The sequence below is a fragment of the Papilio polytes genome, unplaced genomic scaffold (genome assembly GCF_000836215.1).
Source record: "Papilio polytes unplaced genomic scaffold, Ppol_1.0 DF821067.1, whole genome shotgun sequence".
Lineage (NCBI taxonomy): Eukaryota > Metazoa > Arthropoda > Insecta > Lepidoptera > Papilionidae > Papilio > Papilio polytes.
Window position 1 is genome coordinate 2,565,270 of NW_013528137.1, and position 21,953 is coordinate 2,587,222.

The window sequence follows — 21,953 nt, forward strand, 5'->3', positions numbered from 1 at the left end:
TTTATGTCATCTGTTCATACTATTTTTAAAAAATGGATAGAACTTGTAATCCTACCTTAAGAACTATACCATAATTTGTTCCAACTAAACAATGATTTAATATATCCAACATAAATCTATATTTGATTACAGTCAAAACTTATTTAAAAAAGTGTCACGAGCTAGTTTTTGTTTGTAATAGTAAAGCTAGATAATGGGTTAGTTAATAAATAATGCCGGTTTATGAGCGAGGTTGCGGGAAAGCGCCTTTCTCTCTGATGGGCCTGTGCCGGCGCGCGCCGGTGCCGGGTGTCGGTGACGCATGCGACGCGCCGCCTGTTTGTAAACTATGGCTTAGGGATATTACCGAATTATAGTTTCGTTATTCTTTGTTTTATATAGGGGTTTCCGCTTTTTAAATTCTGAAATCTTTTTGGCATCAATCTACGCCATGTATTACAAACAACTTTTGTCTAAATAGATATGTAATTTTTGTGTATAAAAGTAAATAACAAAAGCTGAAAGTTGGTATAAAGAAGGTTGCATTTTATCGATTAATCTGTAGAGATTTGGTGCAATAATTTGTGAGAACCACAAAGCGAGTTCTATAAGCCGATTCTATATGCCGATTAATGTGAGATTTCATTGTTCTATTGTAGTTGTCCATTTATTATTATATTCGAGCATCTATTACATAATTAGAGGTAGTCACGAGACAACTCTGCAAAAAATAAAAGATGTATGTTAAATGGATCAAGTTTTTAAATTGTGCTTGTATAGAATAGGTGCTTACTAATGCGTTGAATTCTTTTCTATTAAATAATGTATTCAGGAGACTATTTCTCAGTATAGAAGCATCTCTGCGAATCGGTCTTTTATTTCAAATAGTGTCTTTTCGTAATGTCGTCTTCAGTATCCTGCTCTTTACTTTTTGCATTCAAACATTTTATTTCATAGGTACTTACTATTTTAAGTAATCGATAAAAATAAGGGTAAGGATTAAGTTAAACTTTTATTAAATAATCTCTGGGTAACTTTCCTGTCGAAACAAGTAATCTACATCTTTCAAGTTAGAGGAAAAGATTTATGGTTTCATTTAACGTCACGCTTATTAGTAACATTAAAAATTTTTAAAAATTGCTGTTTTTATTGTTTTTTTTTTATTAATGATGTATTTTCTAATTGGAAATGTAACTGGTCAAATTGTTACTGTGCAAATGCCTTTTAAAGAAGAAAATCGTATTAAAATTATTAAAATAAAAGTTGATTAACTAAAATGTTATATAGACTAGTGCTAATTCGATGATCAAATTATGAATAATTAGATAGTGGAATCATTATTACTTATAGTTAAATTTAAAAATATATCAAGACAGTAAAATATTTTTGCAATATTTTTACAAAACACCATTATTATTTAAATACAAGTTGCATGATAATCTGTATTTAGCGATTTTATTTCCTTCGTTGGTTGTTTTTTTTGTCCGTCAACAGAAGGAAAAACCCGGCATTGTAAACGTCGCAACGGAGTGAAATCGTTATACTAGGTACCGACCAGCCGCCGCGGTGGACATAACAATGGCGTTTGCGTCATATCCTACCACTTTTAGTGACTTCATAAAAAACTTATTGTTTACAAAGACATTTACGACTCTATTATAATGTTCAAAATATACTTCAGCTTCAGACACACACTTGATTTTTGTTAGATTTGCATAGGGAAATTAAATAAATAACACAATATGCAAGTATGTAACACGATAGCAAGAAATTGACAAATTTGCTAATTATTGTTGTAGCACATATTACTAATATTATAAATGCGAAAGATTGGATGGATGGATAGATGTTTCTTATAGTTTTTGGTATAAACGGCTAAAGGATCCCGATCTAATTTGACATAGATGAAGAACATAGTCTGGAAGAATACGAACCTACTTTTGTTTTTTTTTTTCAATTTCAAGCAGATGGAGCCGCGGACGTAAACTAGTATTAAATTAAATCTAAATGTACTTACATACAGGCATAGATCGGTCCAAGTAAATAAATAATATCAATATTTAATTTTGTAAATTAGTTCACCGAACGAGTAGAGTTGTTTATGGTTCTGAGTTACATAATTGAGCCAAATAAGTTTTATGTAAGAGAACCATTCAAGAGTGAATTGCGGTTTCGAAATGTTCTAGATCGTTTTAGAACAGTTTGTGGATTCTGTCTATAGTGGTATACCTAAAAATTTACTTAAATGGTTCAAAAGAATTGTAGGTTATAAGGTGAGAAGCTCGCTCATATTTTGTTTTATTTAAAATACAAGCGTTGGTATGTTTCAATAAATACCACGTACACGAAGTCGTATCGTTTCTATTTGTTATCACACAATGCTTTTTATTGTAAGAATCTTAAAGGATTTTCTTTGTCTTTTTGACTTATGTTTAATGATAATAGTATAAAGTGATGATGCAAAGCGTTGCGATGCATTTTTATCAACATTACAATATGATGCGACCACGTTCTCCCTATACTTGCTCATCGCCTTTTATATATTCCTACCCGTGTTCATTTTATCAATAAGTCAACGTGCATATTTCGAAATCGGAACACGTTTTTTTTATTTACAACACTTTGTTTTGTTTCATGATAGATACTTAAATATATTTTTTTAAATCATTAAGGTAGTTGATAATAAATTCTAACTCATTACAAAGCATTTAAAAGTTGTAACCTTTTCTTACTTCGAATTAACAGTTATATTCTTTTTTAAATATGCTGGTGCAGTTGTTCATTTGATTTTGTTTTAATTACCTAGGCGACCGTTAGAGTGGTTCCACAAGCGAGCTCTTCCGTACCGCGTGGGCTCCCAGTAATATTCATGTAACATTCATTACGTCATGTCAAACATCTCTTAAAATACGGAATAGCCTATTTTTCTGTAGTCTTGGATAATGTTATCGACCTTAACTTTAAAAAGGAACAAAGGTAATAACATACTTAGGCGTTTATTAAACTTTTGTTTTCTAGAAATATTCTGAATTTGTGAAAATTGTGATATAGCATGGTGAGAAATTAAAAAATATGGTTGGCCAATGATATCGTCTATATAATAGAATAAAAACTTGAATTCAGAAACTTACTATTCAATGTTAAATGATTATTCATAACATACTAACTTTTGCCTGCGAATCCGTCCGCGTGGTATCAAAAAACCTATGTATTATTTCAGACTATCATCTACATCTATGCCAAATTTCATCGAAATCTGTTCAACCGTTAAGGCTACAAACTCTAACAAACAAACATCAGTCCATCGAAACTTTCATATTTGTAATATTAGTATGATTACAGTTTTAGTGTTTGTTCACATTAGTTAATTTGTTGCAGTGAAAGCCTTTAATGCATGTACTTTCTTTTGTAATTCGCATTAACCTACTTATTAGAAATTATGTAGTTATTATTAAACGATTAACGTCTACAACTTCTATAATACTAGTAAGTTTTTTTACTCCGACAAACCCGACTCCGGTAAAGGTAATGCTTTTATGGCAGTTCTATTAAAGACGACTATAGGCATTTCCCTACAAAATTAAAATTCAAAACAAAAGGACTACTTCAGTTACGTTACCTTTACTTTATTTCATAGTTTCCTGGTATTTTTCACTATGTTTTATTGAGCGCAAGCTTAAAAATATTGTACTTCTATTTAACATTAGACAATATCTTTGTTTTTAATTTAAAGGCCTTAAATTACATTCCATGGCCATATTTAGCAATAAGAATAATAACGTTATTGTAATAAAATTATGAAAACACAACTGTACCTTATGATGATTATAAAATATCTGTTCTAAGCTATCTTTTTTCGTTACTAAACCTTTGTTCCAATATACATGATAGTTCTTTTATACCGTTTAAATAAATAATCTGAAGGACTGCTATATTAACAAAATTAAAATGCTCAATATTTTACTAAATATCTTAAAGTCTTCGTTAATAATGTCGTCGTAGTTCGTTAATGGTCATGTAACTCGAGTAATTGGGCGAGGTCTTTTACGTCTCCATACCATCAGAGATGATGTCGAAATCTTACTGGCTGTAATCATTTTTTTCTCTTTCCTCTTTAGCCATGCGAAACGAGATTACATTATTTAGGAATCACAAAAGATTTTGTTTATATTGCGTGATTTTATTCTCCATAATTATTATCGCTAAAATGATTTAACGTCGAACAAGTATCACAGGATTACATAAATGAGTCGGATCGCTGCTCCGCCGGCGCCATCTTTCCGGTGAAAGTACTTTTAAGATTGCATTCGAAAACCAGCGAAATCTTTCGCGAGCATGACGATATCAATTTGTGCCTTCGTAATTTGTTTTTCCAATATACCTTCATCGTCGTAACAGAGTCCGTTGATCCGTGTCTAAATATAACTTCCACAATACGCACGTATTACTTCAAATCCGGAAATTAGAAAGAGAAGTACTTTAATGGAATATAAAACAATGAAGGTAGTTTTAAAGACGCAGTAAGTTAAGGAACTTATAATCGCATTCAAATATTTTAGAAATGAAAGGACATAATACTGATTAAAAAAAATTCAAAATTATAAAACGCATTTAGAATCACAGCGTTAAGAGTAGAGTTCGTGAGTCGTTTTGCGCTTTTTCGCTAAGTAAATTACCGTCAGACAACAACATTTTATTCTTCCTCATGTGTCATGGAATTTTCCATTTCTATACCATATTAGTTATATGTGAATATTGCTTTTGCTTGCGCTTATGTTTTAAATACATATTAGTTTGTTCAATATATATGTTTTAACGGAGATGTTTTCTTAGTGGCCCAAGGCCGATGTATCGAGTATGGCGTTGTGGGTTTGATTCAAACAGATCCGCTCATGCGGCTATAAAGTGAACGTTACTGTACGATGCCAAGCGGCATACGGCCCGCCAATACTAATGTACAAGCCATTTGCATTTGATGTACAAGTACAAATTGTACTATATTTTATAAAGGATTATCTTGATAAAAAGCGACAACACTGTCCGTGAACAATTGTCCAACTTGTGGATATTGGAATATTAGAAGTAGTATTATACAATTAAGGAACCTCTTGTAAAAAGAAGGGATTTGTTGACTATAAGCTGTAATCAAGAACCAAACTTGTAAATGTAACTTCACATATTGGTTTTTAATTCATTGGGTTTTTCGTGGTAAAAAAGGTTTTCGCTTTATAATGTTAAGGTCTTCATTTGGAAAAGCGAGTAGATAATTCTGAAGCTTTTTTTAATTATTTTATTTCTTTGTAGGCGTATCGTCAAAGAGTGTCATCATCTGTACAAATAGCGCGGATCGCTGCGGTGACGATCATCGTGTCGTCCTTTATCCTTGGCTCGTTTATCTTGGCGTCAAGCTGGGTGGCTGCTCGCGCCTCCTGCCACCAGCTAGAGCAGCTGGATGCTATGCTGGATAAGGAACTGGCGCTGGAAGGCAGGAGCTATGGAAACGATGGCCTCATTGCGGTAAGTACTTTAATTTCTCTAGAAGCAACGTTCACTGTCTTAGCGAAGTTAAGCGCCTTATTTGTTGCCATGCAAACTGTATGGCGGTTCCCAACGAAAATAACGCATGTGGTAATTCTGTGTTTCCTTTTTCTACTTCATCTATTTTGGTACAATAAAGAGGTCATTAAAACTCCCAGATATGTATGTAATCTTCATATGTTCATACAATAACCTCATTTATAGTTTCCCTTGCTAAAAAAAATATTTAATTTTTAAAAGATGTTACGATATCATTATTTTTTTTACTAACTTATTAAAAAGAAAAATATGGAATGAAAACAGTTCATACGTGAACAGAGTTAATTTGAATTGTAATTGTTCACTTAGTGCTTTTTAATAGCGCACTTACTACTCTTGCACACTTTAATAAATGTTATATTATGCTACATTATACTTAAGTAAAGTAAATTATATACTTTCACTAAGTTTTATTGTACACGTAAATATAGCTTTTAGAAAGTCAAATAAAATAACTATTTACGAGTAAAATTTAGCTCGAGAAAGCTAAAAAAGATGATAAAAAGATTTTCATGAAAATATGTATCAATTTTATGCTCATGTACTAGACATTTTTAAAGATAAAAATGTCATTGCAAAACAGAATTTTTATGCCACACATGACAAAAATTGTATTGATATATACTTCTAAGCCGTTTAATTGGTATGTACATAAAAATATTTAACTTCAAAGGAAATTAGAAATATAAATGGTAATCATTTTAACAAGCGATAAGTGTCCAAACGTGTTTGTACCGCATAGTTTGTTGACCTTAAATTTAAACTAAACATTTAATATTCAGAGTAGGTCGTCTTTGTGGGAATGTGTTCGATGTGCTTTGAATTAAAATCTTTAGTTTTGTTTTAATAGACTAGTATTATTGACCTACTGTACGTTTTTATATCATAAGGTAGCAAACAAGCATCTGAATCCACCAAAATGGTGAAGCTGCCCATAGACACGCAATTGCAGACGCATTGCTTACCCTTCGACAAATAATGAGACGCACTTTAAGAGGATATTTACCTTTCCTATGCCTCTCCTCCACCGTCAAAAACACTTTCCCTTCTCATTCTTTCTTTATAAGGGTGGAAAGGGAAAGGGATTAAAATTAGCCTTCAACACGCACACTCATCGCAAGACTGGAGCAATTGTATTTTAAAAACATTAACCAAATAGCATAATTCACCTGTTCTAAGTGAATAAATTCGTTAATGGTTGTGGCTTTTTCAATTGTTTTTATAATGTTAACTAAATTAAAACTGTGAATTCCTATGAATTTGATTAGGTTATGTTCTATTCAATGGACATCTAGCAATATTTTTAAAACATTCAATGACCATGCTATCTGTTAGAATGCAATAGTGAGTCATTACCTAGAACATTTTATAAACCAAAACTGCATGAATAGTGAGGTTTAGAATTCTGTATCATAACTTTATAGTTAACATTATTGAGGGACATTCTTTATGTAGAAGTATACGCGGGTCGTAGGACTAGGTAATACATAGGCTTTTATAATCTATGTTGATTATCTTGTAATATCAAAGTTTAGTTCCTCATATGACTAAAAATAGTTGTGGTTACATCTGTTTATCCGGCGAGTTATGTAATAGTTGTGGTCTTGTTTATATTTGTGAGGATTTTTAGTTGAGAATTATAAAGTAGTATCGGGTCGCGTTGCGAGACACTCGACCAGTTCACCTTGAATCTGTACAAATGTTGTGCAAGCGCAGACCTCTTTTGATGCTACCTAGTATGAATTTAGGAAAATTAGAAGGTTACAATAATTGGTGCATTTGTTACGTAGAATATCAGTTACCTTTGTTGTGACCTTTATTGATCTGTAAGCGATACTATTCAACAATTATCAAGGCAATGCGAAGTGTAGTATGAATGAAACGCTGGTAATTTGTTGCTGCAATAAGTGAATAGTAATCCTATTGTTTCGAGGGATCTGAAAATGTTACTTTAAGTTGAAGTTAAGTACCTACTAAGTAGGGGTTAGCAGTAAAACGGTTTTGTGAACACAAGATGCATATAAGATATTTTTTTATTGAAATTATAAAGGTATACAACGTACTAAGAATTGCTACTGAAGGATATTAAATTAAGTAACAGTTTATGAAAGAAACAGTGAAATTTTGTAAAATTTGTCTATAATTTGGATTTCCGTGATCCTTTTTATGTAATACTTAAAAGAGATATTAGATTTATACTAAGAATTATCTAACATCTTATGGCTTAGGACTCAGGAACTTACATAAAATAGATAAGTTCAGTACATATTGCATTATGTATTAATACATACTGGAGTGTGAAACTGTCATGCATATGTTAGATTATGTAAGAAGACGCGTCTATTTGTTATTAAGTAACATGTTAAAGTCTTTGTTCTACATCTCCAATTGTATTTCAAATCTCTTCTTGTTACCTGTCGGCACTTTCACTGCTTATTGATGGTCGTAATCAATTTTTATTGACGTAAATAGTTCTGACATTTATAATAAATTCTCTCTTTGTTCTCTATGACTTCACCTTTTGAAAGTTTGTACTAACTTGCCTGAAAGTTTTTGAATACTTTTTTTTATATTGCGGAAACAATTGAAATCACATCAACTTTTGACAAAAAATCGTTTTTAACATAATTCGTTCTTTACTTATTTATTAGCATTATAAAAGGCAAAAATAATCGAATAATAGAAATTATTAATTTTCAAAGATATGTGATTGTCTATAACCTGTTATATTTATTAAGTTCTGCCACATTGAATATCAATTTTCGTATAATTTGGTCTAACAGGGTGTTATTTAAGGCTTAACTTGCCTACATATATTTTTTTTGCAATAAAATCTTTGAAGCAAAACGTTAGGAACGAAGCAATTAAGTTGCGACAACAATTTCGCAATCACAAACGACCCTTGCGGATGTCTTTAGTCGCAGATTACATAAGACAATGTAGAAAAAACTTGTTTTTTTCTCAGCCACGACGCTAAGCAACAATTTAGCTGTGTATTCATGTACAATGCTATTTACATTTCGCAACACAAAGATTGAGTTTGCTTAAAAATTCACATGACTTTTGACCGAATACTATAGACATAAATCAATTAAAATTGTGCATTAATACACATTTTTTTTATCGTGTCAGTGAAAATATTCAAATTTTAAAACAATTGTAATGCATAATGGAACTAGATTTGTGCAACGAGTCACTATTATTGCGCTTAATTTAATCGAACTTAACTTTAATCGATTATGAAGTCTTATCGATTTCCACGATATGAAGTGACAACTTCCTCACTTTCTATAACGTTAATGTTTCATCTAACAAACTAACGCTACATTGGAAACGCATCGTGGCGGCCTGTCCCGTTGAGATGCATCCGCGACCCGGGGTCAGTGACCGAGTCCGCAACTTTCGCCATACACACACATACATTTTCGCCAATTCTAGACCGCTATTGGTAAGCCTTGAGGCGCTTTTATGATGTCGTTGGTTCTAAACATCGAACTATGACATGCATTTTACGAACATCGTGTTTAGAGTTAATTTCAAATAGAAATCGAAATGTATAAATTCAGGAGATATATCAAATACTCTTTCAAATAAAAATATAAAGAAATGTATTAGACAATTAAGTAACGACATTAAGAAAAGGAAACTTTCCTTGACGTTTTAGTCTGTGAAAAGCGATAGAGCTGTAATACTAAACGGCCTAAATCGTTTGTTAATAGTGTTTTATGGATTCAAGCAATAGAAAGCAATTACAGAGCTTTTGTTGTTTAATCTTCGTTATAAAGTTGTAAGCGTGAACGAGTTAACTTTACGATCTGGTCTAGACTTTAAGTACTGTTTTACTTAGGCAATAACAATGTTATTGCTGGAGTCGCGTGTATATTTCAATAAAGTTAAGTAGCGCTTGGTTGAGAGTTAAAATTCCTTAAAAGTTAAATGCAAAAGTCTTTTGACCAAATAGATATTTTTTTGACAATTTGTGGATTTTATAACATTTTTTTGATCATGTAATATGTAGTTTTATCTACGTTCATTTAAAAGGTTTTAAATTTCGACTGCATAATCGATTTTTGATTTATTATAAATTGTTCTTCGTTGTTTTGCTATGAATCACGTCGCGGCAGCATATTAATATTTCAAGTTTAAATGAGGTCGACTTTTATTCCGTCACCATCATGTACGTTTTAAATAAACAATTGAGGGTACAGCATATTGATTTTGACATGTTTTAATGGTGTCAGTCATTGCTGAAGGACGTCATTAACATCTACAAGCCATAAGGTATTTACTTTTGTTAATTGTTATCTTATAATGCAGATTCTTTTATAAAAATACAATAGCATGGTGATTGCAACACTCATTCTATAAAAATGTGGTGCATAAGGTTAACACTACATGATGTAGTTGGCATTACTTTACCATTTTTGATAAAAAAAAACATCTGTACATTGTAAGTTCAGCGTAATAAGAATAAGGGTACATTTTAAGGTCAAGAGAATGATTCATATGTTATCCAATTTCCTTCTTTGATATTTAAAACAAGCTATGTATATTTTCTTTTATTCTTTTTGAAAGTAATTGTCATGCAAAATCGTAGGTACTTATTCAATAGTACTGAATAAGAAAACACTACTAAAGTCGTCTTTGTTGATTGAAACATGAATAACGTTCTGTAATTGGCAAGGGCTTTCTATTCTATTCATATTCACTTGTTGAAACTATGTTAAAATGCATGGTGATAACGTTAACTCATAATATTTAACGTATATATTGAAATGTAAACATTTGAGATTCATACGACGATTGCCATCTCGTGACCAATTGTATTTTAAATTAACACGCTATAATTCTGCCTATAATACCTTGTTCTTAGTTTAAACAACCACATCTATGTATGTGTCATTTACCTTAATTTACTAATTTTATAGAAGCTGTGCTTCTCTGTTTAAAAGTTACCAGTCCTTAAAAATGATGTGTCCAGTATCGAAAATATTAATCAATAAAATAATTTACATTTTTGGCAGCGTTAAGTGTTTAAAGGAAAAAGTACAAGAATATTTTTCCCTGTAGAAGCTGTCTAGTAATTGTTCATATACATAAAAAATATCCTAAAACCTTTGCTTCAATATATAAATTGTTCCTTCCGTGGTTTAAATTTTACGTCTTCAGTTTCAAAACATGATACCTTAGTTGTATAATTTCCAACTTTTGATTTGATATCCTCTATTGAATAAAGTTTTCTAAGTTGTTATGAAACAAAATACGTTCTGAGTAAACAGCGATTATTACAAACGATTTCTAGATAAAATCTCTCTAAGTGATTTTTTTAATTACAACGGTATTAAAATATCGTCATCAAAACTCGAAAGAGTAGATGATCATATTTTCAAAAGTTATAAATAACTTGTTATTTAGATAGGAATTTGTTTTACGTTTGTTAGAGAATAAATCATTATTAGGTAAATAGCCTGTCTGTTCAAGAGCAACTATTCATTTTAAAAATTACAATCTCTCATGTATATCTTTAAATCAATGTTTGATTTGTTTACATTCAATTGCAGGTTTAATTTTGTAATTTTCTACAGTTTTAACTTCATTCGAATCACGTGCGCGTAACTGCCGTAGTGCTGGGGAAAACGGAAATGGGTTATTTAACGCGTATGCGCAACACAATGATTCTTCTGCACATCCGTCAACCCGCGCGACCCGCCCACAGACACGCCATTGGATAATTATTGACCTCGTGTAATATTTAATCTGTGAATCTTATACTTGAATAATATCTGTGCAACTAAAAAAATATCAAGGTGTCACGTCACTGTGACAGCGCGCGAAGGTTGCTCAAGCGACTAAATTGAAATGAAAACATTGAGTTGGCTTTATTATTATAGGAACCATCTAGAAGCACTCAGAATAATTTTGTATGAATAAATATTGTCGTAATGGTTGCTTGATTTGAATTTAAATTACATAATTGATAAACGTTATGTCTGGAGCATAATAAATTTTAGATTGCACGTGAGTTTGTTGTGCGTCTTCCTTAAATTGGTTTAATATTGCTGAGCTAAAGATTTGTACGTTAATACACTATACAGTGTTTAATTATGTGCACCTATTTTATAGTTTTGCTTTATTTCTTAGTTCGAAATCATATGACCTAGCCCAACATCGTTTGGATTAGTAAATATATTAATTTACAATTAAAATGAACTGTTACAGAGGTTAATTTCCATGTTGGCTCATTGCATGACCTAGAGTTTATATACTTTTACATTGCGGCTTATACTTAACTAACTTCATTACATTTTTTAATTAATATGCATGTTGCAAAAGTAATTTTGATACTTATTAAAATTTACAACGCATTTAAAAATATCAACAGCATTTTAAATTATTGGTCAATTGAATATCATTTCATAAAAGTGACGGACAAGAATACAACAATTATAGAAAAATTGAGAGTAGAATCAGACTATTAACTAACATGCTTAAGTTTTGTATACATTTAACTTTACACTCTTTTAATTCTTGTTGTGTCAATCAAGGTGAAGCAGAAATTGATATATCACATCCTAGAATTGTAAACACATTTGCAAGTTATATTGGACGCAAGTTGCATTTCTTGGCTATTTTGTAAACTTATTCTGAGAAGTGTATGTGAACGGTGATGTGAAGATGCCTTGGAAATGATAGGGTTAATCTGATTTTAACGCAAATGAAAGATTACCATTTAACCGACTTCGTTCTTCACTTACTATCACCACCAATTTAATGTATCAAAGCTACTTGAATCGAGTCACGTGTTATTAAATCTTTGGTCAAGGTAATGTTGTATGACGAAACAAAATTAGATGTTTGGTAGAATTCGCCGTTCGATGCTACGTGTGTAATTTCACAAGTATTGTTCCATTCAACTTTTTAAAATAATTTAACTTTTCAATACATTTTGAACGTTGTCCATAATAACCGTAGCTAATGTGGTTTCGGCACCGTTTTAACCGACTATTTTTAAATCGGACTGTAGGCAGTTCCTTGTTATCACGCAATGTTCTACTCTAGAGGTAATAACGTCAATGATCGTTTAAAATTGTTTCGTAAATGTAGTAAAAGTGCTGTGGTGGGCGGTATACTGACGGAGTACAATGCGACAATTGTGAGGCGACGCCGACGTGGCGACTGGCGAGGCGACGTAATCGCCGGTGTTTTCTATCCGATAGCGCTCGCGAACATTCCCCGCTCGGCTGACCGCCGTTACTTGACACCGCTGCACGTATGTTTTGCATTTGATCCGTCTCACATTTAACTCAACTATAAACCATCAGGTGAGAGGTATGAGAAAATCGTCGAATGACAGCTTTCGCACATATTTCACTGTCGCCGAAATTGCACTGCGTATTTACTTAAATATACTCTATAATAATAGTAGCATTGAAAGTGTTTAGAAAAGTCGTGTTAACCTCTAAGATTGTCATACATCTTATGAATTCTACTAAATATGTCTTGTCATCATCATCATCGTCTTCCCTGCCTTATCCTACTCCCGTAAGGTCGGCCGCGGGGTTTTCGTCCTCCAAAGTCTTGTGTTAGCTTCAAACAACTTAAGATTTTATAGTTTTGATCTAAAGCAAGCGTCAATACTTTTAAGTTTTCTTTGATATCAATTACTTTAATACTACAAATTATTTTATGAAAGAAATAAAGCAGATTCTTTTGTAAACATTGTATGATTATGCCTTTGAAGATCAATCTCAAAAAACCACATCAAACACCGCCGTACAAGAATTTAATAAGCCAACTATTTTTACAAAATATGAATAAACGGTACTGAGAAAATCTTCTTATTTACTTGTAAAGCTAATAAGATTTTACTGTAAAACATTTTTAAAGTCGATTTTTTGACATTCGTGATAAAGGAATATCTTTTATCGTGATAATTAGACGACTCTTTGTTTTTCGAAGGCTTTGTTTTTTAAAATCAACCAACTGATACTGTCAAGGTCATAATAATGATTTCCAAATGAACTAAACTACAACATTTACGAATAATATTGTCATTGTTGCATGGTTTTTACTACGTTGAGTATTAATATAGAGACAAATGTACAAAACAAACAATTAAGGTTTTATTGTGCGCAATTGCATTTAACCTTGCAACTATCATATGATTTTTTTTTTCAAGTTGCCATAATTATTCCGTGTGAGAATTGCAACTGGCTTGGACAATGATGGGCCGTAATTCATATGTGTTTGTGCTGCATATACACCTACCGTTTAAAAGTCTCTAATGTTACGTAAGCGAGTACAGCCGCCATTTTGCGATGTTTTAGCTCGTGTCATGTTTTTGCTCATAAAATAAACGGTTTTTGATTGACGGTATTTTCCTGTGCATTTTGAAAACTAATTCCGTTAATTCTCAGAAAGGTCATTTACTAAAATATAGATACGATCAATAATCCAGCTTCATTAAGTTATATACATGTGTTTTGCGGGCTCATCTGTGTACCCATCGGTGTTCAAAACAAAGATAGATAGCATAGATATTTATGAATATTGTTCTGCTTATAGGATGAACCGTTGCCGATCGCAAACGCGCACGCGCTGCATGCGGACCCGCCACAGCCTTCAAGTGTGCACTCGAGCTCGCAGCCTGCGTCTGCCCCACACTCCGACAGCCATGTCAAGGAAGACCCCTTGAACCATGCCGAGTCTAAGATCGACGAAGACAAATTACAGGTATGGATTTTCATTTCAAACTATTTGTTGTGTGGCACTGAGTTGCGCACTGAACAGTGCCCTATCCTCCAAATTCCCTTACGTCGCTATTCCTATAATTGAGTTCTGCGCAACGACTGATATGAAGTTTCGAGCTGCCAAGATATTTGAAAAATATTATAACAATGTTTGATACGCCATGCGATGCAATTTTTTTTTGTTTATTTGTTTTGGTTGGGATTCCCGTTGGTACTTGCTGTTTTGATAAAATGCTTTAGCGCTACACGTAGACCGGATAAAACTTTTTACATTTAAGACAGTGTAATGAAGGTAGATATGGATGAAAGAATGTAGATATAAAATAATTTATTGAATTTCCAAATTTTATTTATAGATCTGAAATCGCGAGAAAATTTTTTATTTTATATATAACTATGAGAGATAATTTCATTTACGTTTCCGGCAACAAAAGGTCATCTTGTCGATCTGAACTAAGAGAAAGTGAGCAGAGATGTAGTATTTCTCATTATTCAAAGCGTTGGAGCCTCCAGGCGATTATCTTGCCTGACATGGGCTGAACTGTTGACATTTCATGTAATGTGTATTCATTAAAGATTCATACTATGTTTTGATTTACGATTTTGTAATATCATCCGCACTTGATTCAAAGTCCACAGGGACTTCGACTCGAGACAACAGTAACCGAAATAGCATATAAGGCGTATTCACTTTTACTATTGTTCGGAACATATTTTAAAGACATAACAACCGTACAAGTTAGTTCCTTACACAAAGGTATTCTACACACGTCTTATGTTATGACTACACCGCTGTCGAATAAAAAAGGATTATTTTACAAAAATATTATTACTGTAACAAGGTTGGTCAGACGATGCAAAAAGTATAAACAAATCCAATTCTAGGTTACCATAGCGGTTAACATGCGGTACGCAGGAGAGTATGACTAAGTGTTTTTGTAAAACAGAAATGACACAGTCTTTTTTAAACCCTCTATCTGAATTTGATTTGCAATAAGATGGATTTCGTTAAATATAAAAAACCAATCTTGATTTCCAATATGCTGTAATTGATTTGTTAAAAGACTTGCAGTTATTTACTAAACAATATTTTAGACTAAGTATTTACTTCGACGTGACACGCGAAAAGACAATGCGGTAGTAAGTGATTAGCATGCGGTTTGCTCATTTTCTGAGCAAATCGAGAGCGTGGAATTACAAATGCCAGTGTTGTTGGCTTGCGTAAGGTGCATTGTACAATTTAAATGAGCGGGTGTAAAGTGCACGCGATGGTGCGTGGCCTATGCAACTAATGACGTCACAGCTTTCACTGGCCCCTATCCCCGTCGCACCGCACGCAGAGGCAGGCCCTCGCCCGCCCTCGTGCTTGGGAAAGTACCATCTCTCAAGATAATCTTCGTGATTGTTCCAACATGATCGAGATAAATCACTAGTCGTCACGTTTAATGTAATTCAAACAATGTACTGTACCTCTTCGTGTATTAATAAAGAAAAAAATTATACATGGATACAAACCTTAAAAGGGAAAATGAGCGATGAGTTATCTATCCTCTCCGAATACTGGGTTTATTTACAAACGGGGGGCGGTGGAACAATGGCGCGCGGCGTATTGTCTTGCGCAGGATGTCCGCGCGTATTGTGCCCGGTAAACAGCACAGAACGGGACATTCGACTGTACGCCACCTCGTTTATTAACCGCTAAATACCGTTAAATTCAATCAGGCTTATTAGGCAAATTATCAGATTCATGACTACAGAAAACACTCGGTAACGTTTCTGCAGTTACGGATTACCGTGGGCGTTAAATAATTTAAAGCGCGGTTCACACTTGGCCAGTACAGGTGGACCGTTCGACGTAGTAATCGTAGTTTGTATGGACTCACTTGTGCCAGTTAGCTTTTATACTGCGACAGCTGACTGAAATTCCAGTTATTGGGCGCTACTGACCATTTGGTCAAGTGTGAACCGCGAATAATAATAGGCGACGAGCTGTTTGCCCTTTCAATTATAAAAAAAGCGTAAAGTTCTACATTGCTTGTACTTCACACTTTATATTTTACATATACCAGTAAAATGAATAATTCGTGACTAGGAAACGTAATAAGGAAATGTTCGTTTTGCCACTTCCTTCAATAACTGAAAGTACTTCGCCCACGATGTTTTGCAATTTCGGATATAATCGTGCAAGAATAAATATAACGATATGTCTATTGTATACATTTTCGTAATTTACAATCTTAAAATTAATATTTTTTTTATACTCTTCCTAACAAATGCTTTTAGGGTAAAAGTTAGTGTCACATGTTAAAAAACATTTTTAATATGAGTACTATTATTGCAGAAAATCGACGATGACAACGTGAAACACGACGCAGTGAACTCCGGCAGCGATGAGAGTTCCGAATCTGATGGTTCCGACGAAGAGGACGAGCTGGACGCTATCAGGCCCATACAGTTTGACCTTAGCGAGCTTGTGAGAGCCTCTCTCCCCAACAACCTGAAGTAAGTACACTACGTTACCTTGCTTTGATTGTAAACATCTTCACTTTATAATATTCAAATGCTGAAATATTACCGATTCAAAGTTAGCTGGGGAACATAGAGGTAGTACTAGAGTAGCAAGTAAACTTGGCCTATAGTTTTACCCATACAAGGTATGAAAGAGGTCATATGCTGCCAGTAATAGTCGCCCTTGTGTTTATTTATGTTTTACGTTAAGTAAATGTATATTTAATTTTTAGATAAGTACCTCTTGCCTTCTTTCCCAGCCTAAATGACAAACTAATATGTTTTTTCGCTTGATGTTAAGTGAGCGTTAAAGATCAGTTTCGTTCTTGTTGTTTTGTACGTATGACTTCCTTAAATTACACAAGAAAAAGGAAAACAAATCGGATTTTCTTACCCGCAAATTAGAATATACGAGAAACTACTTCTTAAATTTATATTTCCAGGTATTGTGGTACTTTTATGGTTTCTTTAAACGTCTATCATTCTAAATCAGTATAATTTGTGATTGTTTACAGAGGCCGTATGAACTGCGTAGTGGAGAGGCGTCACGAGGAGCCCCTGGAGAGGCGGTTTCCCTTCAACATCCTGGGCGCGTTCGCTCCCCGCAATACGCACTCGGAACGTGTCGCTATCATCTGCCACGGAGGGGATGAACCGAGGTGAGCATTTTCGAGTTTTGCAAAATAATGCGATTAGTACGCAAATATCGCTCTGAAAACTCGTTTTAAAGTAATCTTATTCCAATAATTTCACTTCCAAAGTGTCCCTTTATTTATATAGATACCTGTCTTAATTCTTTAGTATTGAAGTTTCCGAGAAATAAATCTATCAAAAGATATAAAAATATCAACGAAATGAGTTCTTTTTAACGTCGAAGTCAAATGAGTAAGCTGCTTTGGAATCTTTTTACTTTCAAATTTACTTTGAAGTTGTCCGAAATTCAAAGTAGATCTTTTCACCGTTTTTATGAAAGTTACGTCCTTATTTTTGTGAAATTTCGTATAAATATTATCTTTATGTAATTTTGTTCGACTTTGAAGTTGAATTTGAAAGCTCCAAATCCTTAAAATGATGTGTAGTAATAAGTCAGCTTTTAAATGATTTACCATATTACTGTGGCTATTTCTGTTACCATATAGGGTACGATAAAAGCTTTTAATTAGTAGAAACAAAGTCATTTGTGTATATATTCCATTGTCTAACGTATCCTTGATTGTTGTAGTCAAATGGGCGTGTTCCCGGAGCCGCAATCGCAAGTGTTCGCGTTCCCGCTCGCCGGGCCCGTGAGGCTCCCGATCAGGCCGCAGCCCCAGCCGCAACCGCAGTCTCAACCGCAGCCGCAGCCGCTGCCCGAGCGCGTGGCCATGCCTGCGCCGGAGCCCCGCATGTCGCCCTTCCCGCCCATGGGACGCCGCCCCGCGCCCTACCCACTACCGGTAAGTCTCTTAATTATAGATTGAGGTTAACATAGAATTCTCGAGATAAGTTACAATTAAGTTTGCAGGAGCTAGATGTCTTATTTAGGAACATATTGTAGTAATGTTTTATAAACTTTGGTATACTTGTTAAATTAATTTACAATTTTCAATGGCGAGACGTTCCTCTCTTTTCCTTACTCGTATCCCCATATAGTAGTGGGGTCGGTTTTCTTAATTAAACTTCTACTTTGCTCAGTCATCGGCTACTTTGTTTACTACGTTTATGAGGTTTTTTTTCTTTTAATCATCGTCATCATTATCGGCCTTCGTCTGTCCATTGCTGGATATAGGCCTTTTTCTTTTTATGCAATTAATAATTGTGGATTTTAATTAAGTGAATCTTTGAGTCCTGTGAGTTCTTTCGTACATTACACATTTTTTTTAACGTTAAATATAAATGTTATCTTTGCTCTAAAATTTATTAAACTGGTTATGCTATGTAACGAAATAGAAATCGCCCATAAAGAATTTTATGACTGTTTCGATCATCAAAATAAGTGTAGCTATTATGATAAGAAACTTTTTAACGACATATTCAAATAAAGTTTAGAAATAATTTATTTAGATCTAAATTGTTGTTCAGACAAATACAGTTAACAAAAAAGTGAACAAGGGCAAGTGGATGTCGACACTGACAGCTCTCCTTGTATTACGAGGTACAAGTCTCTAGAGGCAGACCTATGTTAAGCGACTGGCACTTCGACAGTTGACAACGGCTTACACAAAATATTAACAGGATAAGAATGTTGAATTCAATATGTAGTGTTTAAAATTCCTGTATTTTAAATGACATCAAATTGTGTTTTAATTTTATCTGTACTGACCCGACATTTTGTTTTTATACATTCTTTTATGCGCAGTTTACACTTGGCCAGCACAGTTGTATCTTTTGTAACTGGCAGAGTATGAACGCTAACAGGCTCCAATGATTGTCGCAACTGTCTTACTAAACTGGCCAAGTGTAAACAGGGCATATTTTTATTATTTCGTTGCAAGAGTCTACGTTACTGGTACTTATAATTTTTTAAGTCTTTTCCTATTATTATACATGCCAATCTTAAGTACGTTAGGACGATATTAATAGTGAAAAAGCTAAAATTTTAAATAAGTATAAGCAGAAATATTATACTTAAACATAACCTACATAGCTTAATACTATCTTTACTAAGGCTTGATAAATAAGGAGAGCTGTAATTGTTTACTGTAATATGAAAAGTAAGTTTTGTAGCTTAGTTTTATTGAATAAAGCAATTCAAATAAAACTTATCAATAACTGAAATAAGTCTAAGCACTGGGCTTTCATTGTGTGACCTTTAGACGGCGAAAGATTATTTTCTTTTATCTGTGTAAACAATTTCCTAACATTCTTTCTTCATATTCATACTAGAAGATATCACTAGTGGAATGCTGGTTTGAAATTCACAGTTCATCTCAGTTATAGGTCAGAGGTTATCTAAGTGATTACTTACATTTTAAGCTTACATGTGATACTATCGCCTGAATCCTCATTTCGTAAGTGTTGTGTGAAAGCGTTATCAATATAAACATGTTTCGATTACAATATTATAATAAAATGCTATAACACGTTGATAGCATATTAAAATACTTTCACAACGGAGGATGAGAGAAAGTTTCTTATTTATAAATAAATTGTTATAATTTATTTTTAATTCCAGTAATAAAATACTACTCAGACTAATTAATAAGATAATGGAGGTTTAAGATAGACCATTCTCCTTATTTCTGTAAGATATAACAAAGTTGTTCAGATCTATAGTCTGCTGGCTTTAGCCCGCGACTGCTTCAGCGAGGAATTAAAAAACAAAAGTACGCAACCTATGTATCCACTATGTATCCACTGGAGTATCCTCTACGTCTAAAACTTTCACCGAGATCCCTTTAGCCGTTTAGGCTACAAACTCTATCAAACATCCATCCCTATATACTTTTACGTTTATAATATTAGTAAGTATCATAGTATGATAGCGATGCCTAATTTATCCAAAATGTAACTTGTTCAAAATTCTCAGAGAATAAAATAAAATAAATAATATTTATGGGAGAAAGTAGGCTGCCTTTCTCTTAGGGAAAGACGAGTGTATGTAAATGCTGGAACTTTAGCATTTAAATGATATCTCTATGTTATGCAAGATATGAAAGAATGTGAGAAATTCATGCAAATTGAATATAAATGTTTCTTTTGTTCCTTCTATTTTATAGTATACTAGCTGTTGCTCGCAACTTTCCTTATCATCCCTTATTTCTTCTTTCCCTTTCATCTTTATAATATTAGTATAGACGTACATAAATGGTTTTGTTAATTGTAATTTTTTAAATGTGTAGCAATAACATTTTGGCTGATTTTCACCAATTTAACATACTCTAAAATTTAATTGTAATATATGAAATAAGATACAATAAGACAAGCCTGTGTTTTAGGGTATGTTAGTAAAATATGTTTATTAATAAATGGATTATTTATATGCAATAGTTTTAAAACTAGTTTCGTTTTAAATAGTATGATGAATTATGTAGATTGTGTGACGGCCGACCGCTTATTTACCTTCAGTTATGATAGGAGTATAGTAACATAAGAAATAATATTTTAATAAATGATGTTACAGTCAAATGATTAATAATTAATTAATGAATGCATGACATATAAATATAAATAATTTAAACTTATTTTAAATTTAAATTACCAAAGAAGACGAATAAAGGAGAATTACATCGATAAATATTTATCATATTATATATATTTTTCGATGTAATTCTTCTTTAGTCTTCTGGCCGGTAAGAAAACTTTTCAAATAAAAAAAAACGATTATTAACTAATAAGCTTGTTCTTTAATGATAAACAACAAATCAACGCAATAAATCTTAATTTATTTTTAAGGAAGTTCGGAAGATGTTAGCGTTAGTAAAAATAAATGCCACTTATGTAACCTTGCCGGGAACCTTCCCTTGGTAAACTAAATTTTCATATGAGACCTTAAAAAATAAATTACAAGTTGTTGGTAGTATTAATACGTATAAAAATTAAACTGTAATGTTTATTATGATTTAATATTGCTATAGCAAAGCTGAAATATTTAAAGTTTTCAATAATGATAAACGTAAATATTTAATATTGAACGTTATTTGACGCCTCGTTAAAAGTTTCTGTTTCTAGAGAAAACATGAACATGTCACAAACATAAATAACCTTGGAATGTTTCGTTTTTTTGCGCTTATATGAAAACACTACTTGGTTTCAGTAATATAATTTTGATTGAATTTTAATTTGCAAAACATTACGCCTCACGAAAAATCAGGTTCGGTCATTGCCCTCAGTCGGGCCTGTGTGGTGTCCGAATGTGCATGGCCTTATGCAATAATAATCCGGTTTTGGCCAACGTTCCCGCCTCATTTTTTGTAATTCACATTTCATGTTTTTGTTCTCTTTTGTTGTTCTTTGAAACATCTCGAAGGTTGCGATGAGTTCTTTTCGTTGGACCACGAAATTGGTGTGAAACGAAACGCGTTATTATTATTATTAAATATTATTTAAAAAAAGGTAATTACTTCTCCAATTAAAGTAGTAAAGTAAATAAGTTTTGAATTAAAAATTATGTAAATTACAACTAATGGTGATTCTTATTATAGGTTCAACAATATCAAC

General features: G+C 32.9%; 1 protein-coding gene across 1 annotated transcript in view; it reads left to right on the forward strand.

Annotated features, from left to right (window-relative positions):
* The window catches only part of LOC106109799 (actin cytoskeleton-regulatory complex protein PAN1), a gene marked incomplete in the record, with an annotated part of 35,634 nt that overhangs the window by 200 nt on the left and 13,481 nt on the right, over nucleotides 1-21,953 (forward strand). The window contains 5 exon segments of the mRNA XM_013291413.1: nucleotides 5,284-5,496; nucleotides 14,122-14,289; nucleotides 16,648-16,808; nucleotides 17,330-17,473; nucleotides 18,037-18,250. Of these exon segments, the coding sequence (XP_013146867.1) occupies nucleotides 5,284-5,496; nucleotides 14,122-14,289; nucleotides 16,648-16,808; nucleotides 17,330-17,473; nucleotides 18,037-18,250 (900 nt within the window).